General features: G+C 36.8%; 1 protein-coding gene across 1 annotated transcript in view; it reads right to left on the bottom strand.

Moving 5' to 3' along the window:
* HMCN1 (hemicentin 1) overlaps positions 1 to 20600 on the bottom strand; it is a 691072-nt gene that overhangs the window by 112614 nt on the left and 557858 nt on the right. The window contains exons 64-68 of the mRNA XM_007937695.2: positions 17608 to 17732; positions 17190 to 17373; positions 16616 to 16713; positions 13069 to 13347; positions 1696 to 1892 (exon numbers count right to left, since the gene is read on the bottom strand). Coding sequence (XP_007935886.1) covers positions 1696 to 1892; positions 13069 to 13347; positions 16616 to 16713; positions 17190 to 17373; positions 17608 to 17732 — 883 coding nt within the window. The remainder of the gene's footprint in view (positions 1 to 1695; positions 1893 to 13068; positions 13348 to 16615; positions 16714 to 17189; positions 17374 to 17607; positions 17733 to 20600) is intronic.

The raw sequence follows: 20600 nt of genomic DNA, 5'->3' as shown, positions 1-20600 counted from the left end.
CTTCCTTCCGAGGAGTGGCTGGTGGGTTTGAACCGCCAGCCTTCTGGTTAGCAGTCAAGTGCCTTAGGCACTATGCTACCAGAGCTCCTAACAAATTTTTACAAAATTGAATTCAAGCCCCTTCTTTCTCTACAATATCATTCTGCAGAATGTCACCAGTTAACTATACATGGAACCTTGTTGTAAGGAAACACTGCATTCAGACCTATTGTGTTGTGGTCTAAACCTCTTTCAAGATCTACTTACCATTATTGTTGCTGTTGTGTGCCATCAAGTCCATTCTGACTCACATTGACCCTATATTTGACAGAGTAGAACCATTCCCTAAGGTTTTCTATGCTGTTATCTTTACAGGAGTAGATCACCAGGACTTTTCACCCACTGAGCAGTAGGTGGGTTTGAACCACGGACCTTTAATTAACAGCTGATGTTTAACCACTGCACCACCAGGGATCCTTTTCTATTTACTATCACTCCAGTGTATTTATGCTTCTATTCCACACACTCCCTTGTCTCCATGCTGTGCCATAACATTCGTTTGCATAATTTCTTATCAGCTGAAAATATATCACCCCAGAGTTTTGAATTAGTAAGTTGTTTGATAGTTTAACCTGGCTTTTCTCTGAGTTATTGTGATGTTTCATATGTGGAAAAGGGAAAAGAAAGGCATGTGTTCTTTGACATTAGAAACAAAAGCTGCACTGAGTTTCACTGCCTGGGTTTTTGAGCCAGACCCAAGCTTGAGTCTCCTCTCCATTCCTGAGCAGAGGTGAGTACTTGGTGGCCAGTATTGAATCTCTCTGTGCCTATTTTGCATTTGTAGAATGGGGATAATTACACTGCCTCACAGTTGACTGTGATAGAGAGCCCAGTGCTTAACACATGAATGACAATAGACAATTTATAATCATTAGTTCTCTTCTTCCAATTTCCCTTTCCTTCTTCTTTTCTCATTGAAGATGCAAATAGCATATGATTACCTAATTTTGTTGTTCTATATTGAGAGGGATTATAAAGATAATAACAATAGGAGTAGCAATAATTTATGTACTTTATGTTAGATTATCTCACTAAACCCTCAACTGTATGAAGTAGTTATTTATTATTTCATCCCCAGTTTATACATGAGGGCATTAGGGCAAAGACAGAAAATGTTTGTAATAAGAGTTTGCCTTTGTTATTAGAACAGAGGATTCTTACAATAAGTAATTTCCAAATAGACTTTTCTCTAATCTATTCCTACTTCAGATCAACTTCCTTAAATGTGAATTAAAAGAACCAGTAAATTTTATTTATCATTGTTTATCAGATTTTAATGTCTGCTAGCTCATTTTGGGAAACAAAATGCTATTTGAAGACTCAATTTATATGTATATTGGATTGCTTTATGCCAGTTCAGTAAAGGGCTACATATTAATGTTTATAGCACTGAGAAAACTTGCAAGAGTTAATGTGCAGATATCTTGCCCTGTTCAGAATTTAATGAGATAACACCTCTGGCTTCCTTTTAGTCCTGTTACCCTGTAAGTATCTACCCCATTGTGCATATGATAGAATCAATAAACATTTGCTACAGTTACACAGGTCTGCAATATACTCAGCTCTAATGACATAATTCCTCTAACATTTATCAAATATTATCCAGTGAGAAACTTAATCTAGGATAAAGCCAACTGTATGAACTTTGGTACTTACCTGAGCACTGGATATTTGAAGAGCCTCTCCTCTTCCTAGAGTTTGCACCTGATCCATTTGTGGAAGGGGCCGTCCATCTTTCATCCACATAATTTTAGGAGTTGGGATTCCAGAAGAAATGCAGGTAAGTTCAAGTGGATTATTAACAATCACTGATATTTCTTCAGGCTCTTCAGATCCATTAATATGAGGTAGCTCTATTTAAGAAGAATAAAAAGCAATGACAAAATAAACCTGCTGTTTGATAAAATATTGCTGATTATAAAAACTTGAAAAGAATATCCAACTGTAATTTAGGTTCATATGATATAAACTGATTAGAATAAAGAAACTTAAATGATATTCCTAGAGGTGATTACCATTTTTTAGTGGCACACTTTCAAAAATGATAGGTCATGTCTACAATAGAACATGAAGTAAACCAGGACATTAGAAGTTAATTACAAAACATCAGTGGGAACACTGATAATTAGAGAATTCTTATCTAAGTGTGTAGATTGAGAAAGTATAAAAACCAAACCCACCTTGTACATTTATTTAAAAAGAGATATTTAAAATAATAGTATATATTTGCACCTTTTAAATACAAATTGATATTACAAATGCAAGATGCAAATGCTATGGAATTTTGCTATCATCTTTTCCATGAAGAACTATGAGGCAAAAAAAAAAAAAAAGATTACCCAGAAGAAAAAAATAGTTATATCATGAGATGGCGATTTCTGTATCAAACACATTGGTTATATCGAGGCATGAATAATTTTCTTGTTTGTTCCTTTTACTTCTAAAGTAACCTTTCTTGTTGTTGTTGTTGTTGTTATGTGCCGTCGAGTCAGTCCTGACTCATAGCGACCCCTCCTTGGGTTTCCGAGGCAGTATCACTACGGAAGTAGGATTGCCCAACCTTCCTTCCGAGGAGTGGCTGGTGGGTTTGACTTTCTTACGAGGATATAAAAGAAAGAAAGCCCAAAAAGAATCATTAAGGTCCCTTAGTCCAACTCAGCAAACAGGTAATCAAGTCAACAGGGATAATGACTGGTGATTGGAATGCAAAAGTTGGAAACAAAGAAGGATCGGTAGTTGGGAACTATGGTCTTGGTGATAGAAATGACACTGGAGACCTCATGATAGAATTTTGTAAGACCAATGACTTATTCACTGCAAATACCTTTTCAACAACATAAATGGTGATTATACACATGGATCTCACTGAATGGAATACACACAAATTAAATAGACTACATCTGTGGAAAGAGATTATGGTAAAGCTCAATATCATCAGTTGGGACAAGGCCAGAGGCCAAGTGCAGAACAAACTATCAATTGCTCTTATGCAAGTTCAAGTGGAAGCTGAAGAAAATTAAAACAAGTCCATACAGCCAAAGTACAACCTTTAGTATATCCCATCTTAATTTATAAATCAAAAATAACATTTGATGCACTCAACACTAATGACCTAAGATCAGATGAGTTGTGGAATTACTTCAAGGACAGCATATATGAAAAAAGCAAAAGGCCCTTAAAAAGATGAGAAAGGAAGAGAAGACCAAATTGGATGTCAGAGGAGACTCTGAAAATGCTGCTTCAGAAGAGACTCAGAAACTTGTTAAACAGAAAATCTGAAGGGGTGGATTGAGAAAATAAAGTACTATAATGAAACATGCAAACACCTGGAGTTAGAAATCCAAAAGGGAAGCTTGGCATTTCTCAAGCTGAAAGAACTGAAGAAAAAAATCAAACCTTGAGTTGCAATATTGAAGGATTCTATGGGAAAAATATTGAGTGATTCTATGGGCACTTGACTGCTAACCAGAACGCCAGAGATTCAAACCCACCAGCTACTCCTCGGAAGGAAGATAGGGAAATCTACTTCCATAGTGATACTGCCTCAGAAACCCAAGGAGGGGTTGTCATGAGTCGGGTCCGACTCCATGGCACATAACAACAACAACAACAACAACAACAACAACAACATGGACAAAATATTGAACTATTTGGGAAGCATCAAAAGAAGATGGAAGTTATACTCAAAATCACTGTATCAAAAAGAATGGTAGACATTCAACCATTTCAGGAAGGAGCATATGATCAAGAATCAATGGCACTGAAGGAAGAAGTCCAAGCCGCACTTAAGGGACTGGCAATAAGCAAGGCTCCAGGAATTGATGGAATATCAATTGAGATGCTTTGACCAATGGATACAATTGTTAGAAAACCATAAGTGATACAAAGCTGGAAGCACTCACTTATCTATGCCCAGAAATTTAGAAAAAAAGCTATATGGGCAACTGACTAGAAGACATTCATATTTGTGCCTATTTCAAAGAAAGGTGATCCTACGGAATGTGGATATTATAGAACAATATCCTTAATATTACACAAAAGTAAAATTTTTCTGAAGGTATTTCAAAACACACTTGTTGTAGTGCATGGACAGGGAACTGCCAGAGATTCAAGCCATACTCAGAAGAGGATGTGGAATGATGGATATCATTCTTGATGTCAAATGGATGTAGGCTAAAAGCAGAGAATACCAGAAAGATTTTTTTCTTGTGTTTTATTGATTATGCAAAGGCATCTAACCATGCAGATCATAACAATTTATGGATAACACTGTGATATACAGATGAAACAACACTGCTTGCTGAATATGAAGTGGACTTGAAGCACTTATTGATGAAGATCAAAAACTACAGCTTTGGTATGGATTACACCTCAACACAAAGAAAACAAAAATTCTCACAAGGAGATTATTAAACAGCATAATGATAAATGAAGAAAATATTGCCATTGTCAAAGATTCATTTTGCTTGGATCCACAATCAACAATCATGAAAGCAGCAGTTAAAAAAATCAATTGATGTATTGCATTGGGCAAATATGCTGTAAAAGACTTCCTTAAAAAACAAAGATGTCCCCTTGAGGACTAAGGTGATCTTGATCCAAGCTATGGTATTTTCAATCGCTGGTGGTGGCGTGCCTAAGGCATTTGACTGCTAACAAGAAGCCTGGTGGTTCAAACCCATCAGCCACTCCTTGGTAGGAAGGTTGGGCAGTCTACTTTCGTAGTCATACTGTCACGGAAACCCAAGGAGGGGTCACTGTGAGTTGGATCCAACTCGATGCCAGTGAGTTTGGTTTTCTTAATATGTATGTGAAAGCTGCACAATGAATAAGGAAGACCAAAGAACTGATGCATTTGAATTGTAATGTTGAAGAAGACTATCTACCATGGATTGCCAGAAGAACAAACAAATATGTCTTGGAAGAAGTACAGCCAGAATGCTCCTTGGAAGCAGAGATGGAGAGATTTCACCTCATGTACTTTATACATGTTATCAGGAAGGACCAGTCCCTGGAGAAGAACATTATGCTTAGTAAAGTAGAGGGTCAGTGAAAAAGAGGAAGACCCTCAATGAGATGGACTGACACAGGGGCTGCAACAATTGGCAACATGGCAATGATTGTGATGATGGTGTAGGACTGGCAGTGTTTCATTCTAATGTACACAGAATCACCTAACAAAAACAGCCCAATTTTCTTCAAGTTTAGAAATCCATTTAAAACAGAATCCCCTTATAATGATTATTCAAGTGTTCTATGGAAGTTTTCAGCTTAATGTTTCATAAGGCTGTCAAAGTAGCTGTTGGACAGCTCCAAAGGTTAAGTATTTTCTTTTTCAACAGGCATATAGTTTAGAATTGTTCATAGCAGAGGTTCTGGAGTTAGACAGTCTAAGTTTAAATCCCAGGTCCAACAATTATTACCTTACAGGATTTGAGTAAATCCCTAAAATGAGAATAACAGTACTATTTACCTAATAAAATTGTTTTGAGGATGCAATGAGATAACCTCTATGCATTTTACACAAATCAGGCACATAGGAAATGCTTAATAAATTATTTTTACTATGCAGGAATTTTGGGGAAATGGTTGTAGTGGCACAACTTTTGAATCTTTCCAAAACTACATATCAAAACTAAATACTCATGTACAACATTTACAACAATATTAGATGACAAAATATCCCCACAAGCAAATAAAGAAAAACCACCAAGACCTGTGTGGTATTGGTATCTGTGGGAGAGAAAATATAAGGAAGTAAGGGGCTCTTCTGAGAACAGGAGATTCACAGTATGGCCAACAGAATGGAAGGCACTATAGGCCAATTGGGAGCTCTGGTAGCATAGTGCCTAAGGCACTTGACTGCTAACCAGAAGGCTGGCGGTTCAAACTTGCCAGCCACTCCTCAGAAGGAAGGTTGGGCAATCTAACTCTGTAGTGATACTGCCTCAGAAACCCAAGGAGGGGTCGCTATGAGTTGGGTCTGACTCAATGGCACATAACAACAACAACAACAACATAGGCCAATTAAATAGTCCAGCTAAAACCTGGAGAGTGGCTAACTACTTCAATGACTAATCCAGTAGCACTGAGCATCCCTGGCCCCAAAACTGTGGTTTATTTTAGAATATAATTTCACTCTAAAAGGAACCAAGGCTTCCTGGAGAAACACTTAATTCCAGATCTGGGGCAGAAAATGAACACCATGAGCCTGGATAGTTTTTCAGAGTAGATGGCAAGAAAGTTATCAACAACTCCTAGTGCTGTGTCAAAAAAGACTCAGGAACCAACTTGAAGAAGCTACCACTGGCCAAATATGGGACAATTTGCATCCTCAAAAAGGTAATCATTGTAATTGTTTAAATTTTTGAGTTTGTGATGATACATATTTTTTAATAATGAAATTCAAAAAATTAATTGGTTAACTTTGGAGAATAATATGGAAAAAAATCATTATCTTGACATCTGGCAAATAAAGGGAGAGAATCAAGCACCCAACATACCTGTTCTTTGTAAACTCTCTTATGGGGGAACTAAATAATAAATGAGGGAAGCATCTCCGTATAACATTTCAGCTTTAAATGAAAAAAGAAAATCTAGAATCAGAATGTCACCATTTTGCAACCTATAATGAATGAGTGGATCCAGGCAGCAAGAATTAATAGCTGCTATGACTGCATAAAGAAAGAGAAGTAAATATTATGTGCCTCTGGTAAAAGAATACCGCTTGGCCTATAATTTTGCTGAATTATTAAAACCAAGTCTAGATAAGCCTCTGCCAATTTGTAAGGAATACAGAAAACAGGAACATGGTGAACTAAATCAGAAGTGTGCAACTGGCAAAGTTCAGACTGTGGCAGAGTATACAGTACAAATGGCTCAGGTTTTTTGACAGATAAAAAGTCAGAAGAGAAAAGCAGGATAAAGGAGGAAGCTGTTAGATTAAAAGACTCAAAAGACATATGAACAATTTAAATGGGAAAGATTTAACTGTCCAAGGATGTAAACTTGAGGGATAAAATTAGAAAAATCCTTAGGTAACTGATTTCTAGAAAAGTCAGAATGGTGGTTTCTTTTGAGGGCAGTTGAGACTGAGATGGGGATTCATGCAAGGGCTGCTGGTGGCCAGCAAATTTCTATTTCTTGACTGGATGGTGATTACAGAACTCCTTGCCTTGTAATAACTCACTATACATTTATGCTCTGTTTATGTATCTGTCATATCTTACAGTGAAAGGTTTTTAAGAGGTCCCTACTACTGTAACTTCTATTACTGCTGTTGCTAACATTATTGAAATCTGTTTTCTAAAAATTTCTACCTATCAGACTTACTTTTCCTTTCTAGAAAAAAAGATAATATTAAATCAGTTGTCCTTTTCAGATTATAATTAAGAAATCAGAGTTTCTTCATCATTGTCTCAAATGACCACTCTTTTTTATTTTCATCCATGTATGTAGTGCTGGCAAGATTGATAATAATTTTCTTAAGTGCATGTTAAGATTGATCCAAGATTTCCTGTTTTAAAGGTTTCAGTGGCTTATATCCACATTATGACTTCCAAGACTTCTACAGTATGACTTCAATCTATCTTTGCAACATTATCTTTTTTAAAAACAATCATTTTGCTGCTGTTGTTGAAAATACATAGCCAAACATACACCAATTCAACAATTTATCCATGTACAAGTCAGTGACATTGTTACATTCTTTGAGTTGTGCAGCCATTCTCACCCTCCTTTGTGAGTTATTCCGCCTCCATTAACATAAACTCACTGCCCCCTAAGGTTCCTATCTAATCTTCCAAGTTGCTGTTTTCACTATGATCCCATACAGATAGTTTTTAAAAGAGCATAATGCTCAAACCAGACTTTTTTTTTTTTTTTAGTATTTTAGTTACTTAAGCTAAAGTACTGCTTGGTTTTAAGACTTCAGGGTATATTTTTGGTTTAAGATTTAAAATTGTCTCAGAGAAATCATTTCAAAGGTTCACCCAGCCCCTTTGGCTCCTGAAAGTCTGGAGTCCATGGAAATTTGACATTCTATTCTACATTTCCCCCCTTTTGAACAGAATTCTTCTATGGACTTATGGTATAGTGAATGACTTGGTATGGCTTTTCTAGCTAGTCTTTGTGACTCACCACATTACTAGGTGGGACTATGCAAATAAGGTATATGGAATTCTAATGTGAGGCTTGGTTGGTTTTGTCATTCTTCTAGGCTTAAAAAGAGCTTTCTGAGAGGCAGAGAAAGGGGGTCTTACTGCCATCAAGAGAGAAGAGCCAGGGGTGGAGTGAAGCATGTTCTTGGACCTCAGATCCCTGCCCTGGACCTCCTAGGTAGAGAGACAGCAGAGATGACAGGCAAGATGACCGGCTGAGAGAGTCAGCTGAGGAACCAGGAGACACAAGACAGAGCAACAGGCTTGATGGCCCATGGAGCAAGAAAGCTGAGTGCCTTTGGGCACAAGACTTGCTGGCAAAGTGGGGTGCATGTAGGTGTCCCTAACAGCAGAGCTAAAAGACATTTGTAACACTTGGCTGACCAGGGTAGAGGCCAAGGGCTAGAGAGGCATGCCTGATGGCTTAGCAGAGGGGAGACTGTCCTGATCGAAGAATTATATATTGAATGCATTCTTGAATCTGAACTGTAGCCTGTTACTTCCCTAATAAACCCCCATAATCATGAATATTGTCTGTGATTTCTGTGTGGCCATTGCAACGAATTATTATTGAACCTAGCAGAGAGTAATGAGTGTCATGGGAGAGATGGTTGGTGTCAGAGTTGGTAAAAAGGCTGGAGGGTGGTAGCATGTATGGCCTCATAGAAACTAGCCTTGGACTGCTGATGGTGACTCTGTTTCCCTCTCATGAGATTGGAGGAGGTCAGAAGATGTCACCCCATGCTATTTTGACAGGAATCTTTGGTCAAAATGTCATCATCCAGTTCTGGTTTCATGGCAAAGTAGGCAGTTGTTCATAGAGGCAATTAACCAACCACACATTCCAAATCCTATTCCTTTTCCTGACTCTCCTTCTTCCTCTCTTCCTACAGGTCAATAAACACCAGGTGTGGTGCCTTGGATGACCACTTTCAAGCTTTGAAGACATTATCAATTTATAATATATTTATATGTAATCTAACATTAAATTAGACTTTACTCTCCTTCAACAAGCTCAATGCTTTTTCTGCATAATGGCTTTTCCTTTTACTAGAATACCTTCCTGCATAGTCTTACCCTCTATCTGAGCCAATTGAAACACTATCAAGGTTCAATTCATATTACTAAGTTTATTTGTAAAAATATATATATATATATATGATATATATCAAGAAAGGATATATATCATATATATATGTATGTATATATACGTATGATATATATCTCCTTTCTCGATTCTCTGAGCTAAGTATGAAATCTCTGCCCCCTTTAATTTCCATACCATGTTGTTTGAACCACTTAAAAGCACTTATCTGATTCTGCATTTTACTACATCCAATTATTTCTTCCTTCTACATGTTGATTACTTACTATTTAGTCAGTCACTGTGGGTATATAGATTAGTAAGACATTGCCTTCACCATAAAAAATACAGTCACTGGACTTAAAGGACTGGTCCTTACTGATAACATGCCCAAATATATGAGGCAAAGTCTCACCATCCTTGCTTCCATTTATCATGACGTTCCTTGTTGCTCCAGTTGTGAGGATTTTTGTTTTCTTTATGTTGATGTGTAATCCATAATGAAGGCTTTAGTCTTTGATCTTCATCTTTAAGGGTTTCACTTTCAGCAAGCAAGGTCATGTCATCTGAATATCACAGATTGGTAATGAGTCGTCCTCCAATCCTGATGCCTGGTCTTCTTCTCAGATTATTTGCTCAGCATACACATTGAACAAGTATGGTGAAAGGATACAACCCTGAAGAACACTTTTCCTGATTTTAAAACACTCAATATCCCTTTGTTCAGTTTGAACAGCTGCCTCTTGGCCTATGTGTAGGTTCCTCCTGAGCACAATAATTGTTCTGGAAATCCCATTCTTTACAAAGTTGTCCATAATTTTGTTATGATTTACAGATTTTAATGTCTTTCAATAGTCAATAAAATGCAGGTAAACATCTTTCTGGTATTCTTTGCTTTCAGCTAAGATCCATCTGACATCAGTGACAATATCCTTCGTTCCTTGTCCTCTTCTGAATCCAGCTTGAATTTTTGGCAGTTCCTTTTCAGTATACTGCTGCTAGAGTTTATGAATTGTCTTTCTTAGTAAGAGACCCCCATTTTTCGGGGGGGGGGGTCCTGCATTTCCAAGCCTCTTTAGCAGTAGGAGACAGAGTAGCCATGTGAAGATTCTGATCAATAAGATGAAAATGGAGATTTGTGGGACGCCTAAGAAAGTGTCTAAAGGGGCCATCCTTTGCCTTTCCTATTTTTCCAGCTATGCTGTAAAGACCATGAGAACTGCAACGGATTGCTGAACCAATGGTGACAACTGGCTACCTCCAGGTCACTCACTCAGTGAGGAAAACAAGTTATTTTGTTATTTGGACTCTTGGTTATTTATAGTCAAACATAATTACTAATACAATGTGGTCTCTCAGAATCCACTCTTATCCCACTCCAAGTGTTTCTCCATTTTGCAGTCAGAGTGGTGGTCTTTTCAAACTGCAACTCCAATCATATTTCATTTCTTAGAACTTTTAATGACTTGCTGTTGTTTTAGATATAAACTAAATTTCTTAATGCAGTCAGTAAGACCCTTCATGGTCTGGACCCTGTCAAAAACCTCTAACTTAATTTTTTTATATAATGTTCTTCTTTGTCTTCAATGTTCTAGCCACGTTGTACCTTTCCGAACCTCTAATATATCATGGCACCTCCACCACTTGGGTAGAATTAAGTTGAGAATTCTAAATGGTAATTGTGAATGGCTCCTCCAAGTGAAGAGGTTTTCAATTTTAATATGACCACTTGTTAACAGATACTGAAATCTGAAACTGCTCCTCTTTTTCTTAATGCCAGTTTTCAAATCTATTTTAACTGTTTGGATGGGAAGGCTACTCTTTGTACAGTACTATAGCAATATCATTTTTTTTCCTTCAGTTTTGTCTTCTACAAATTCACTCAGCTATGATTCTACTCCCGGGTTCTTGAATTCCCAGAGGTGTCATCTTTCTTTCTCTCTTCTCACTGCCACCATGCAAGACTACCTCTGCACTTTCAGGCCTGTATTAATACAACAGTCTCTTCAACTAAGTCTTAGTCTGTCACCAGAGGGATTTTTTTTTTTTAAATGAAATTTGGCTGTAACATATCCCTGGCTTCAGCTTTTTACATTTCCTCTACAATGAATTCCAACATCCTAAAAGATTCTTCACAATTTGACCTCTGCCTGTATTTCTAGTCTTGTTTCTTGCTACTCTTCCTTTTATAATCAGCTTCAATCCGGCCAGATGGGCAAGTCCAGCTCTCTCTCATCTCTAGGTGACTGATCTAAGGAAAAGACCTTAATTTCCCACTTACTTCTACAATCTTATGCTTCAGGTCTCAGATTTATCCTTAAAGAGATCTTCTCTGAATCTTATTATCCCATAGAATATTATTTTAATCATATATTCCTCATTCAAAAGTAATTACTCTTTTCAGTAGCTCTGTTTCCCTCAGATGTAGGAGCTTGAAGACCAAGACCACATCTGTCTTACTCAGTGATGCATCCAGCACCAGCCACATCATATTGTCACATAGTGTTCAATAAATATTTATAAATGATGACTAGAAACATTCCTGACACATAATATATATTTAGTAATTAATACATAAATAATAAATGTATGAGATCACATATCATTTCATGTTATTTCTTATATACTGTGAATTTATGTGTAGGCATTTGTTATCTTCCATCACATATGTGTGCACATGCACACACATACACACACCTTTTTTTTTTACCTCTGATTATTATGGAGTAACTTTTCTGCTACTACACTTCTTTCTATGGGAGACTCATCTACACCAGAGTATCACACTTATTTAGAGAACAATAGAAACTCCTATTATGCATCTGGCAAGTCGCTAATTCAGTTTGGTTCAATCCAACAAATATTAAGAATTCTCTAATAAACCAAATGCAATGCTAAGTACTGGGAAAAGAGCAATAAGCAAGATGGCTACTGTTTCTGCCCTCATAGAGTTCAATATCTAGAAATGAAGACAACTTTTAAAATTACATAACTAATTAAATTTTAATAGATGTTATAAGAAAGAATTGCAGGGCACCAGAAAGGATATGCTAGCCCCCTATGAATTCTACCTAACCTAGACTCTTGCAGAAACTCTTTGCTGTTCTTTGTGGGGTGTATTCTGTACTACACAAGGAACCTAGGATGTGGGTAACCTATATCCTGATAAAATACACCCCCCCCCCCAAAAAATGGTCTTAATTATTGAAATAATCAGTTTGTTTTATGCATTTTCCTTTCTCATCCAAGGTCAAAATCTTTTAAGGAACAAAATATGTTTTCCCTTTATACTATTTGTTTGCATGTTGAATATGCTACATTTTAAATATTTACTTTAAATGTACACAAGAACAAATAGAACTAGATTATTAAAAATGACTATTCCAATTATAATCTACAGACTGAATCATTTAAAATCTATTTGGGATAACATATAATAGTATAAATATTAAGCCTTTTTCATTAAATTGCTGTAATCAGATATGCTTTTAGTTCTTGGGAAAAGTTAAACAGATTCTTATCAACCGGTTTATTACTTTTTCTCCATGAATAATGTTTTACAAGCAGGACTTTTCATTTTATCAGACAGATAAGGATTACAACAATTTAAATTTAACATGCTTCAGATAAGAGTAAAGTGAATTCCAAAACAGAAATATGAATTACAATGCAGTTTTCCTAACTTCTGTCCCATGGCAGAATGATTCTAAGAATTACACCTGCTCATTAAGCCTTTATTGCCACTTACTTCTCAATTATTCTATATTTATTAAAATATTTTCATACCTAGGACCTTCAAGATAAAGTGTTTGCTGACTTCTCCAGCCTCATTTGCAGCAATGCAGGTATACTTTCCTGAGTCTTCAATCTCTGCTTTGATGAGCTGAAGGACCATTCCTTGAGTGTTTATTGTCAGATGGGAGTCAAGCTCCAGAGGCTGGCCATCTCTCAGCCAGGACATACTGGGAGTGGGAGTCCCATCTGTAAAGCATGTCATTGAGGTGGGACTGCCTTTCACAATTGTGATTTCTTCTGTTCCCATTGCATTATCCATATTTGGTGGTACTAAAAAGAAAATAAAAGAAAGGCAAATTTATATACTATAATTTGAGATTCACTTAAACAAATTTAAATAGTTCTATAATGTTTCTAAAGCTTAGAATAAATATGTACCTTTAAAATGAATATATAATTTACTGATGGCCTTAGTATAAAAACATGCATTAAGCCTGCTAATTACTAATCTTTCAGATATTAGCACTTAAGCTTTGAAAAATGTTTTTTCATAGAATATATAATCAATGTATGGTCATTTTAAATTATTGCCATTTGGGACATTTTTGTGAGCTCTGGTGGTGTAATGGATAAGGCATGTGGTGGTTATGTTTGTGTGTCAACTTGGCTGGGCCTGGTTTAGTGGCTGGGCAGCTGGTGGTAGTTATTCCCCATGATGAGACTGGCAATCAACTCCATGGTGGGATCTACCACAAGCAGCTGAATAGCTGCCTTTGGAATGTGGTCTTCTTCCTGTATATAAGGAGAAGCCTTTGGGAATGGTCTCTAGCCTATGGCACACTTGGACCCTGTATGTAGCCATGTCATTGCTCAGCAGCCTGCCATGCTCTGCTGACCTTGGGACTTACAATGGACTACCATGTGGTTTGGTAACATTGGGACTGTGTCTTTTTACTTGTCAACCTTGGGGCTTCTCGGCCTCAGCAGCCAGCAGCTGTCTGAGTGAAGAAATGCCTCTAGCTCCAGTGGGTCGGGAGCAGGAGGCAGAGCTGGACCCCGAGGTTGAGGGGCTTTCACCCAGCCCCTAGAGCCTGGCACTTTGAACTTGGACTTAAAGCCTCCAAATTGTAAAAATAAACTCCTGTTTGTTAAGGTCATCCTATTTGTGGTATATTCCTGTCAGAGCAGCACTAGGTAACCAGAACAAGGCACTTGGCTGCTAACCAGGTGAGTGGTTCAAATGTACCAGATGCTCTGTGGAAGGAAGACTGGGCAATCTACTTCCTTAAAGATTTACAGTCTCAGAAACCCAATGGGGGTCATTATGAATCAAAATCAACTCAATGGCAGTGAGTTTTGTTTTTGTTTTTTTTAGGGTCATTTGTAAATTCTTAGGTTTGTCTCTTTACTATACTGTATGTAAAGTTATAGGAGTATATTTTCAATTACCTTATATGGAATAATAAAGTAAGATTAAGTTCTAGAGTAAGTTTTACATATTACAACAAAAATCATTTATAGACTGTAAAAGCCAAACTCACTGCCATCAAGCTGATTCTGACTCATAGTGACCCACTTTGGATTTCTGAGGCAGTAAATCTTTACAGAAGTAGATTGCCCAGTCTTCTTTTCGTGGAGTGACTGGTTGGTTTGAACTGACAGCCTTCCAGTCAGCAGTCAAATACCTTAGGCCACTGGAGCTCCTTGTAGACTATAGTGAGTTTTATTATTACTATTATTATAAACTTATTCAACCAGGGTAGTATATGCAGTAGGACAGAACAGAAATTAAACCATGCACTCCTCAGAAGGAAGGTGGGGCAATCTACTTCTGTAGTGATACTGCCTCGAAAACCCAAGGAGGGGTCGCTATGATTCGAGTCTGACTCGATGGCACATAACAACAACAACAACAAAAATTACCCAAATTCACTGCCGTCAAGTCGATTCCAACTCATAGCAATCGTCGTTGGGTTTTGGAGGTGGTAAATCTTCACAGAAGTAGATTGCCCAGTCTTCCTTTCAAGGAGTGGCTGGTGGGTTTGAACCACCAACCTTCTGGTTAGCAGTCAAATGCCTTAGACACTGTGCCACCAAAGCTCCCTGACATTAAACCAGAATACCTGTATTGGGATTTGCAAATCCACATTCCTCAATGCTCAAGCACATCTCAGAGCAGTTAAGCAACCCTTGTAGACTATCGTTAAGGGTTACTTAATTGTTCTGAGATGTGTTTTGGCATTGAGGAATATGGATCGGTAAATCTCAGTACAGGTATGTGTTTGTTCTTGTCCTACTGCATATACATGCCTGGTACAATAAAGTTATAATAATAATAATAAAAACTTACTGCCATTGAGTTAATTCTGACGTATAGTAACCCCCATTGGGTTTCTAAGGCTGTAAATCTTTACAGAAGCATACTGCCTCATCTTTCTTCTGTAGAGCAGCTGGTGAGTTCAAACCACTGACCTTTTGGTTTGCAGCCAAATATCCTAACCACTACAGTATCAGAGCTTCTTAAGGCTATAATAGAGTTCAGAAATCTCAATCAGAGGACAGGACATAGCAGACATACTTTGCAAAGTACTGAAATACAGAGATTTGATGTGTCTGTTACTAATTCTCCAGGTCTGGCAATGACCCTGGCCCTGGGACAGCAGGGGGAGTAGGTTCCAGGACACTCATGCCTCTGTCACCCCACTTGACCCAGGCAGGCACCAAGCAGATGCTGCTGGAGGCCCCAAAGAGGATGTGCTGCCCAAGTCCCTGTCTCACTAAGCCCAGCACCCTGTGTACATGATAGCCTGGGGCCTAAGGCCCCAGCTCCTCCCATGGTGGCATCCCACAAGTGGTCTTGGCTGTGGCAGTGGTAGGAAATGCAGTAGGAAAAGTGGTTGGTTGGACTGCAAGTGTGAGCTGTGGCAGGTAGGGGGTGGGGGCAGGTACAGTTCTCAGAGACCCAGAGGTGACCATGCAGGACTTGCAGGGCCAGATCCAAAGTGCTTGAGTGGTACCCTGGTGTGGCAGTGGCAGGATGGGTCCTCCCCTGACTGGTGAGTGTTCTGTTTGCCCCTCTTCCACACATAATGTGATGTTTGCACAACATTCAGCTCACATAAAGCCCTATTTCACAAACAGAATTATCATGGGTGTTAAGTGTTGCATATATGTATTTCTGAAATAGCAGGTTTTGAGTTCTCTATGCACATACACACACAGAAATATATATGCACCTACCTGTATCCACTCATATTTTAAATACTCTAAATGAACTGCTAATATTATTAGAAGGAAGTCTTTTTGTTGGAATGATTAATAGTGCTCTTGTGTCTGGACTGAAACATTATTTTAAAAAATAAACATTTGACTTAACGCAAAATTCTAGGTCAGAACAATATTTTGCCCATCATTGTGGTCTAACAAATATGGGCCTCTTGGGAGAAAACCAATTCTTTGCTTTTTAGCAAGATCATGTTTCATCAATCCTTTCTGATACATGAGGAAGTATATTTCTAAATATATGCTTAATATTAGACTAAATATGAGCTTGATATTGGACACACAGTAAAATATTAGGTTCATTTCTCTGACATACCAAAAACTTGAAGCCTATAATGCTTATTATCCACCCCAGCTCTGTTGGAGGCCACACAGGTGTACATTCCAACATCAGAAACCTGAGCTCTCACAATCCTGGAAAACAATTTGACATAATTAATTTGATTTCACTCAACACATTCAGAACACAGGTGCTTCAAACACAATTTACTTTCAGTAAGCCACTGGAAATATAACAATTTAAGGGGAAAATATTTTTCAAATACATTAATAGTGAATGATACTAATATGAAAATCACATGATCTTACCATCTTCTGCCACACATATAGTTTTAGCTAAAATAGCAGTTCTTGGGAATAAAATTATGATAAATGTGTGCCTATGAAAAGATCCATTTTATATAAATTTACAAAATATGAGCCTTTAAATAAGAATAACAACATTTCAATTTTATAGCTGTTATTTCCCCCCTTCTAAAAATATACTGAAAGGGGTAAAAGGGAAAGCCACAGTAAAAGCTTAGGAAAAAAATACTTCTTCAATGCTGTTTAGACAAAAGAAATGTCTACAATTAAAGTTACTTTATTGTTCACACACAATAAAAACTGACCTGATAACCTGCCCTCCTGACAGTAACCGGATATGGGAGGAAAGAGGTAGAGGAAGTCCATTCTTTAGCCAGTTTATCTGTGGTGGAGGTGTCCCTGTGGCTCTGCATTCAATATTTATTGAAGTATCCAACACAGTCCTTAGTTTCTCTGCTTCTTCTTTATTACCCCTGATTACAGGTGGAACTACGTCATGCAGAAAAAGAGAGTGAGAGTGGAGAAAAAGAGAAGAAAAGCATGTACATTACTACTTCAAATCATCTCAACTACAACTGCCCACAGTTCTGCTCTGTATTTAAGGAAACAGTAATGGCATCAGATTGTAAAAATAAATGTTCCAGACACCTACTGCTGGATTTTCATTTCTACCATAGATTCCTAAGGTAGCATAGCTAAAAGAGGGTGAAATTTCATATTTACCATAGACATTCAAATTAAAAATTCGGTCGTCTTCTCCAGCAGGATTAGTAGCGACACATGTGTATTTCCCCATGTCAGTTTTGAGAGCACCGTAAATGTTTAATGTGCTGCCATCTGGAGTCACCCTACAAAAAAGGTCATAGTAGAGGCACTGAGCTGATTTATGTTGTGCTAAAATCTGGATTATTCACTCCGGAGTATTGGGGTCTTTTAAAAATACCACTATAAAATGATGCCTTCATTTTGGATATAATAGTTCAAATCTATCGCAGCTAGTAAAACTGATATAGATTTCAGATGATCAACTTAAGTTCTACAATAATGTGCCTCATATATCAAATACCTCCTTATGAGAAAAAGGAAATGCATAAAATCAGATTAGCAATTCTCTATTCATATTATAAACAAAGGCACATTTTTCTCAGGGTTAGGATTTATCTTCAGTTATCAATATTAGGTTAGAGTTAAATGAAAATTACAAATATTCTGGAAATATACACAACGAGAAAATGAAGACTATACATCAAAAAATCTAGCTATAAACTGAGTAGACCCTTACTGAGAAAGAACACAATAGGATAATTCATTTAAACTCTAAGAATAACTCTATATCATATGTAGGGATATATTGTATATATTCTTTTTTTCTACAAATTTTTTAACCTTTTCCTTTTAAGTATATAATAGTAAGTAATAAATATACAATTAAATCATTAAAGATATCTAAGCTAAGATTACTACATTATTAGTTCTCTTCACATACCATCAAGTAATCAAACAAACTTCCTATATTTTATAAAGAGATTAGATTGGTTACTTCATTTATGTCTACAATAGTGCATTCTCAAATTTTCCAGTGTTATAAGCAAATACTCAATCTCTACTACATCATATTATGAAATATGAATATTCAGAATTAAAATATAATGTGGGTCTAAGTATATTTCCTTTTCTTTAAAATATAAATTTTTAAAACTTCATGAGTTTAACCATATGAATAAACCAAAAAGTAAGTTGTGACTAAAGAAAAGTTGTTAACTTGACTGTGAAAAATTATATCGGTAAGTTGTTTCACTTATAAATCTAAACATATTGTAAAGCAGCAAACAAATATTATTCAGTAACATGAATATAAGAAGTAAATCTAGGATATTAATAATGTAAGAGAAGGAGTGATAGATTCTAAGTTCCTAAGTACAAATATTAAATAATACTTCAGGTCCTGGCTAGTTTCCAGTACTTGCCTTGGCATATGGTTGCTAACAGTTGATTTAATAAAAAGTAATTTGTTAACAAGTCAGAAATGCTTACACCAGAGAATTAAGACTTACATCGTATCTCTAAAATACTACTTGCTAATTTAAGTCATCTTGTAAAAGAGCTAAATATTAAATATTAAACAGTAAATAGAAAGAAATAACATTTATTTTTCTTTCCTTATGTTACATTTTTTTTCAATTGATTGACTAAAAAATCATTCCAAACTCTTAAATTTAAAATATTGGTCCAAAATGATAAACCCTTAAATTACAACAAGACTTCAAAGGAGTTCATTCGGGTCTGACTCCTGACTAGAATTTGAATTTCCACCCCAGATATACTTAATAAAAATTTACATTTTAAAAAGATCACCAGGTGATTCTTATATATACATAGCCCTGGGGGCTCTTGTTAAAAGAATCACTGGAGGATCTTGTTAAAATGTGGATTTTGATTTAGTATATCTAGAGTAAAAATGTGAATTCTCAGCAGGGGGTTTGAACCAGAATGAACTTTTTTCAAAGTCCTGGTTTATATTTAATTAATACCTATTTTCATAATTCTCCAAGTGATTAGAATTGTTCTGGAATGTGTATAAAATGGGGCTTTGTGATAAATTACTATAGATTCTTGTTTGTCCTTTAAAAGTAATTTATTGTTAAAAGTAGCAGGAGATGACTTCCAGTAAGATGGTGAAATAGAAAGACAAGCTACACAGACCCTCTTCAACAAAGAAAAGAGAAAACAATTGACACAGATACAGAAGACAATCCTGGAGCCCTGAGCTTTGAAATGAAGGATACAGAAGTGGACTAAACACCATCTACTTCTGTAAACATACCACCTTGGAAACCCAAGGAAGGGTTGCTATGAGTCAAAATTGACTCAACAGCAGTGAGTTTGTTTTTTTTGATAGTAGAAGAACCTGAATGAAAACAGTGAAAAAGAAGACAAACAGAGATGCGGACTGTCAGCTTTCCTGACAGAATGGTCAGTTTGAATATTTCCAAGTGGTGTTAAGACCAGAGAATTAACCTAAAAATTGGCCTGCTTGCCTAGGGCTGCATGGACAACTGCACTGATGGCTTATGGCTAAAAAGAGAAACAGCTAAGGAGGAGATAAACAGAGCTGTGGACTTCGGCTGTCTGGTGGGAACAGCCATTTTGAATGTTTACAAGTGGTGGCCATTTGGAATATTTGAAGCCATAGTGTTCTCATTTCGATTCCACAGGCCTAAAAATAGGTTCCACTTGCCAAAAACAGCATGGACACACCAGAGGTTGGCAACTGAAAAGGTTCTAGTTTTGGGCTTTCTCTTCCCTTTTCCTGGTTCCCATTGTTTTTTTTCTTGTGGTTATTTCCATCCCTTGTTTTTCTTTTTGCATTTTTTCCCTCATTATTCTCTTACTCTAGCTCTTTTCTCTTATTCCCCAGATATTGTGGGTCCCCCTCCTTTTTCTCTATATTTCATTCGTCTTTCTAAAGTATTTCTTGAAATACTTCATTTCATTTATTGCCTTTCCTGTTTTTGTTTTGTTTTCTTTCTTTTTTTCATGATAGGTCCTATGTCTTTATGTAGTGTGTTTCTGTCCTCACTATTAATTTTTTGGTGTTTTTTTTTTTTTTTTTTTTTTTTTTTTTTTTGTGGTGTTGCTGATTTCTTTGTTCCCTATAATTTTCTGTGCTGAGCTCGTTTTGACCAGCACTTTCGGCAGGCTCACCTCCTGAGTGA

Source organism: Orycteropus afer, unplaced genomic scaffold (genome assembly GCF_000298275.1).
Source record: "Orycteropus afer afer isolate SDZICR_OR568_19922 unplaced genomic scaffold, OryAfe1.0 scaffold00043, whole genome shotgun sequence".
NCBI classification, from domain to species: Eukaryota; Metazoa; Chordata; class Mammalia; order Tubulidentata; family Orycteropodidae; genus Orycteropus; species Orycteropus afer.
This window is presented reverse-complemented; position numbering and strand designations above follow the sequence as displayed.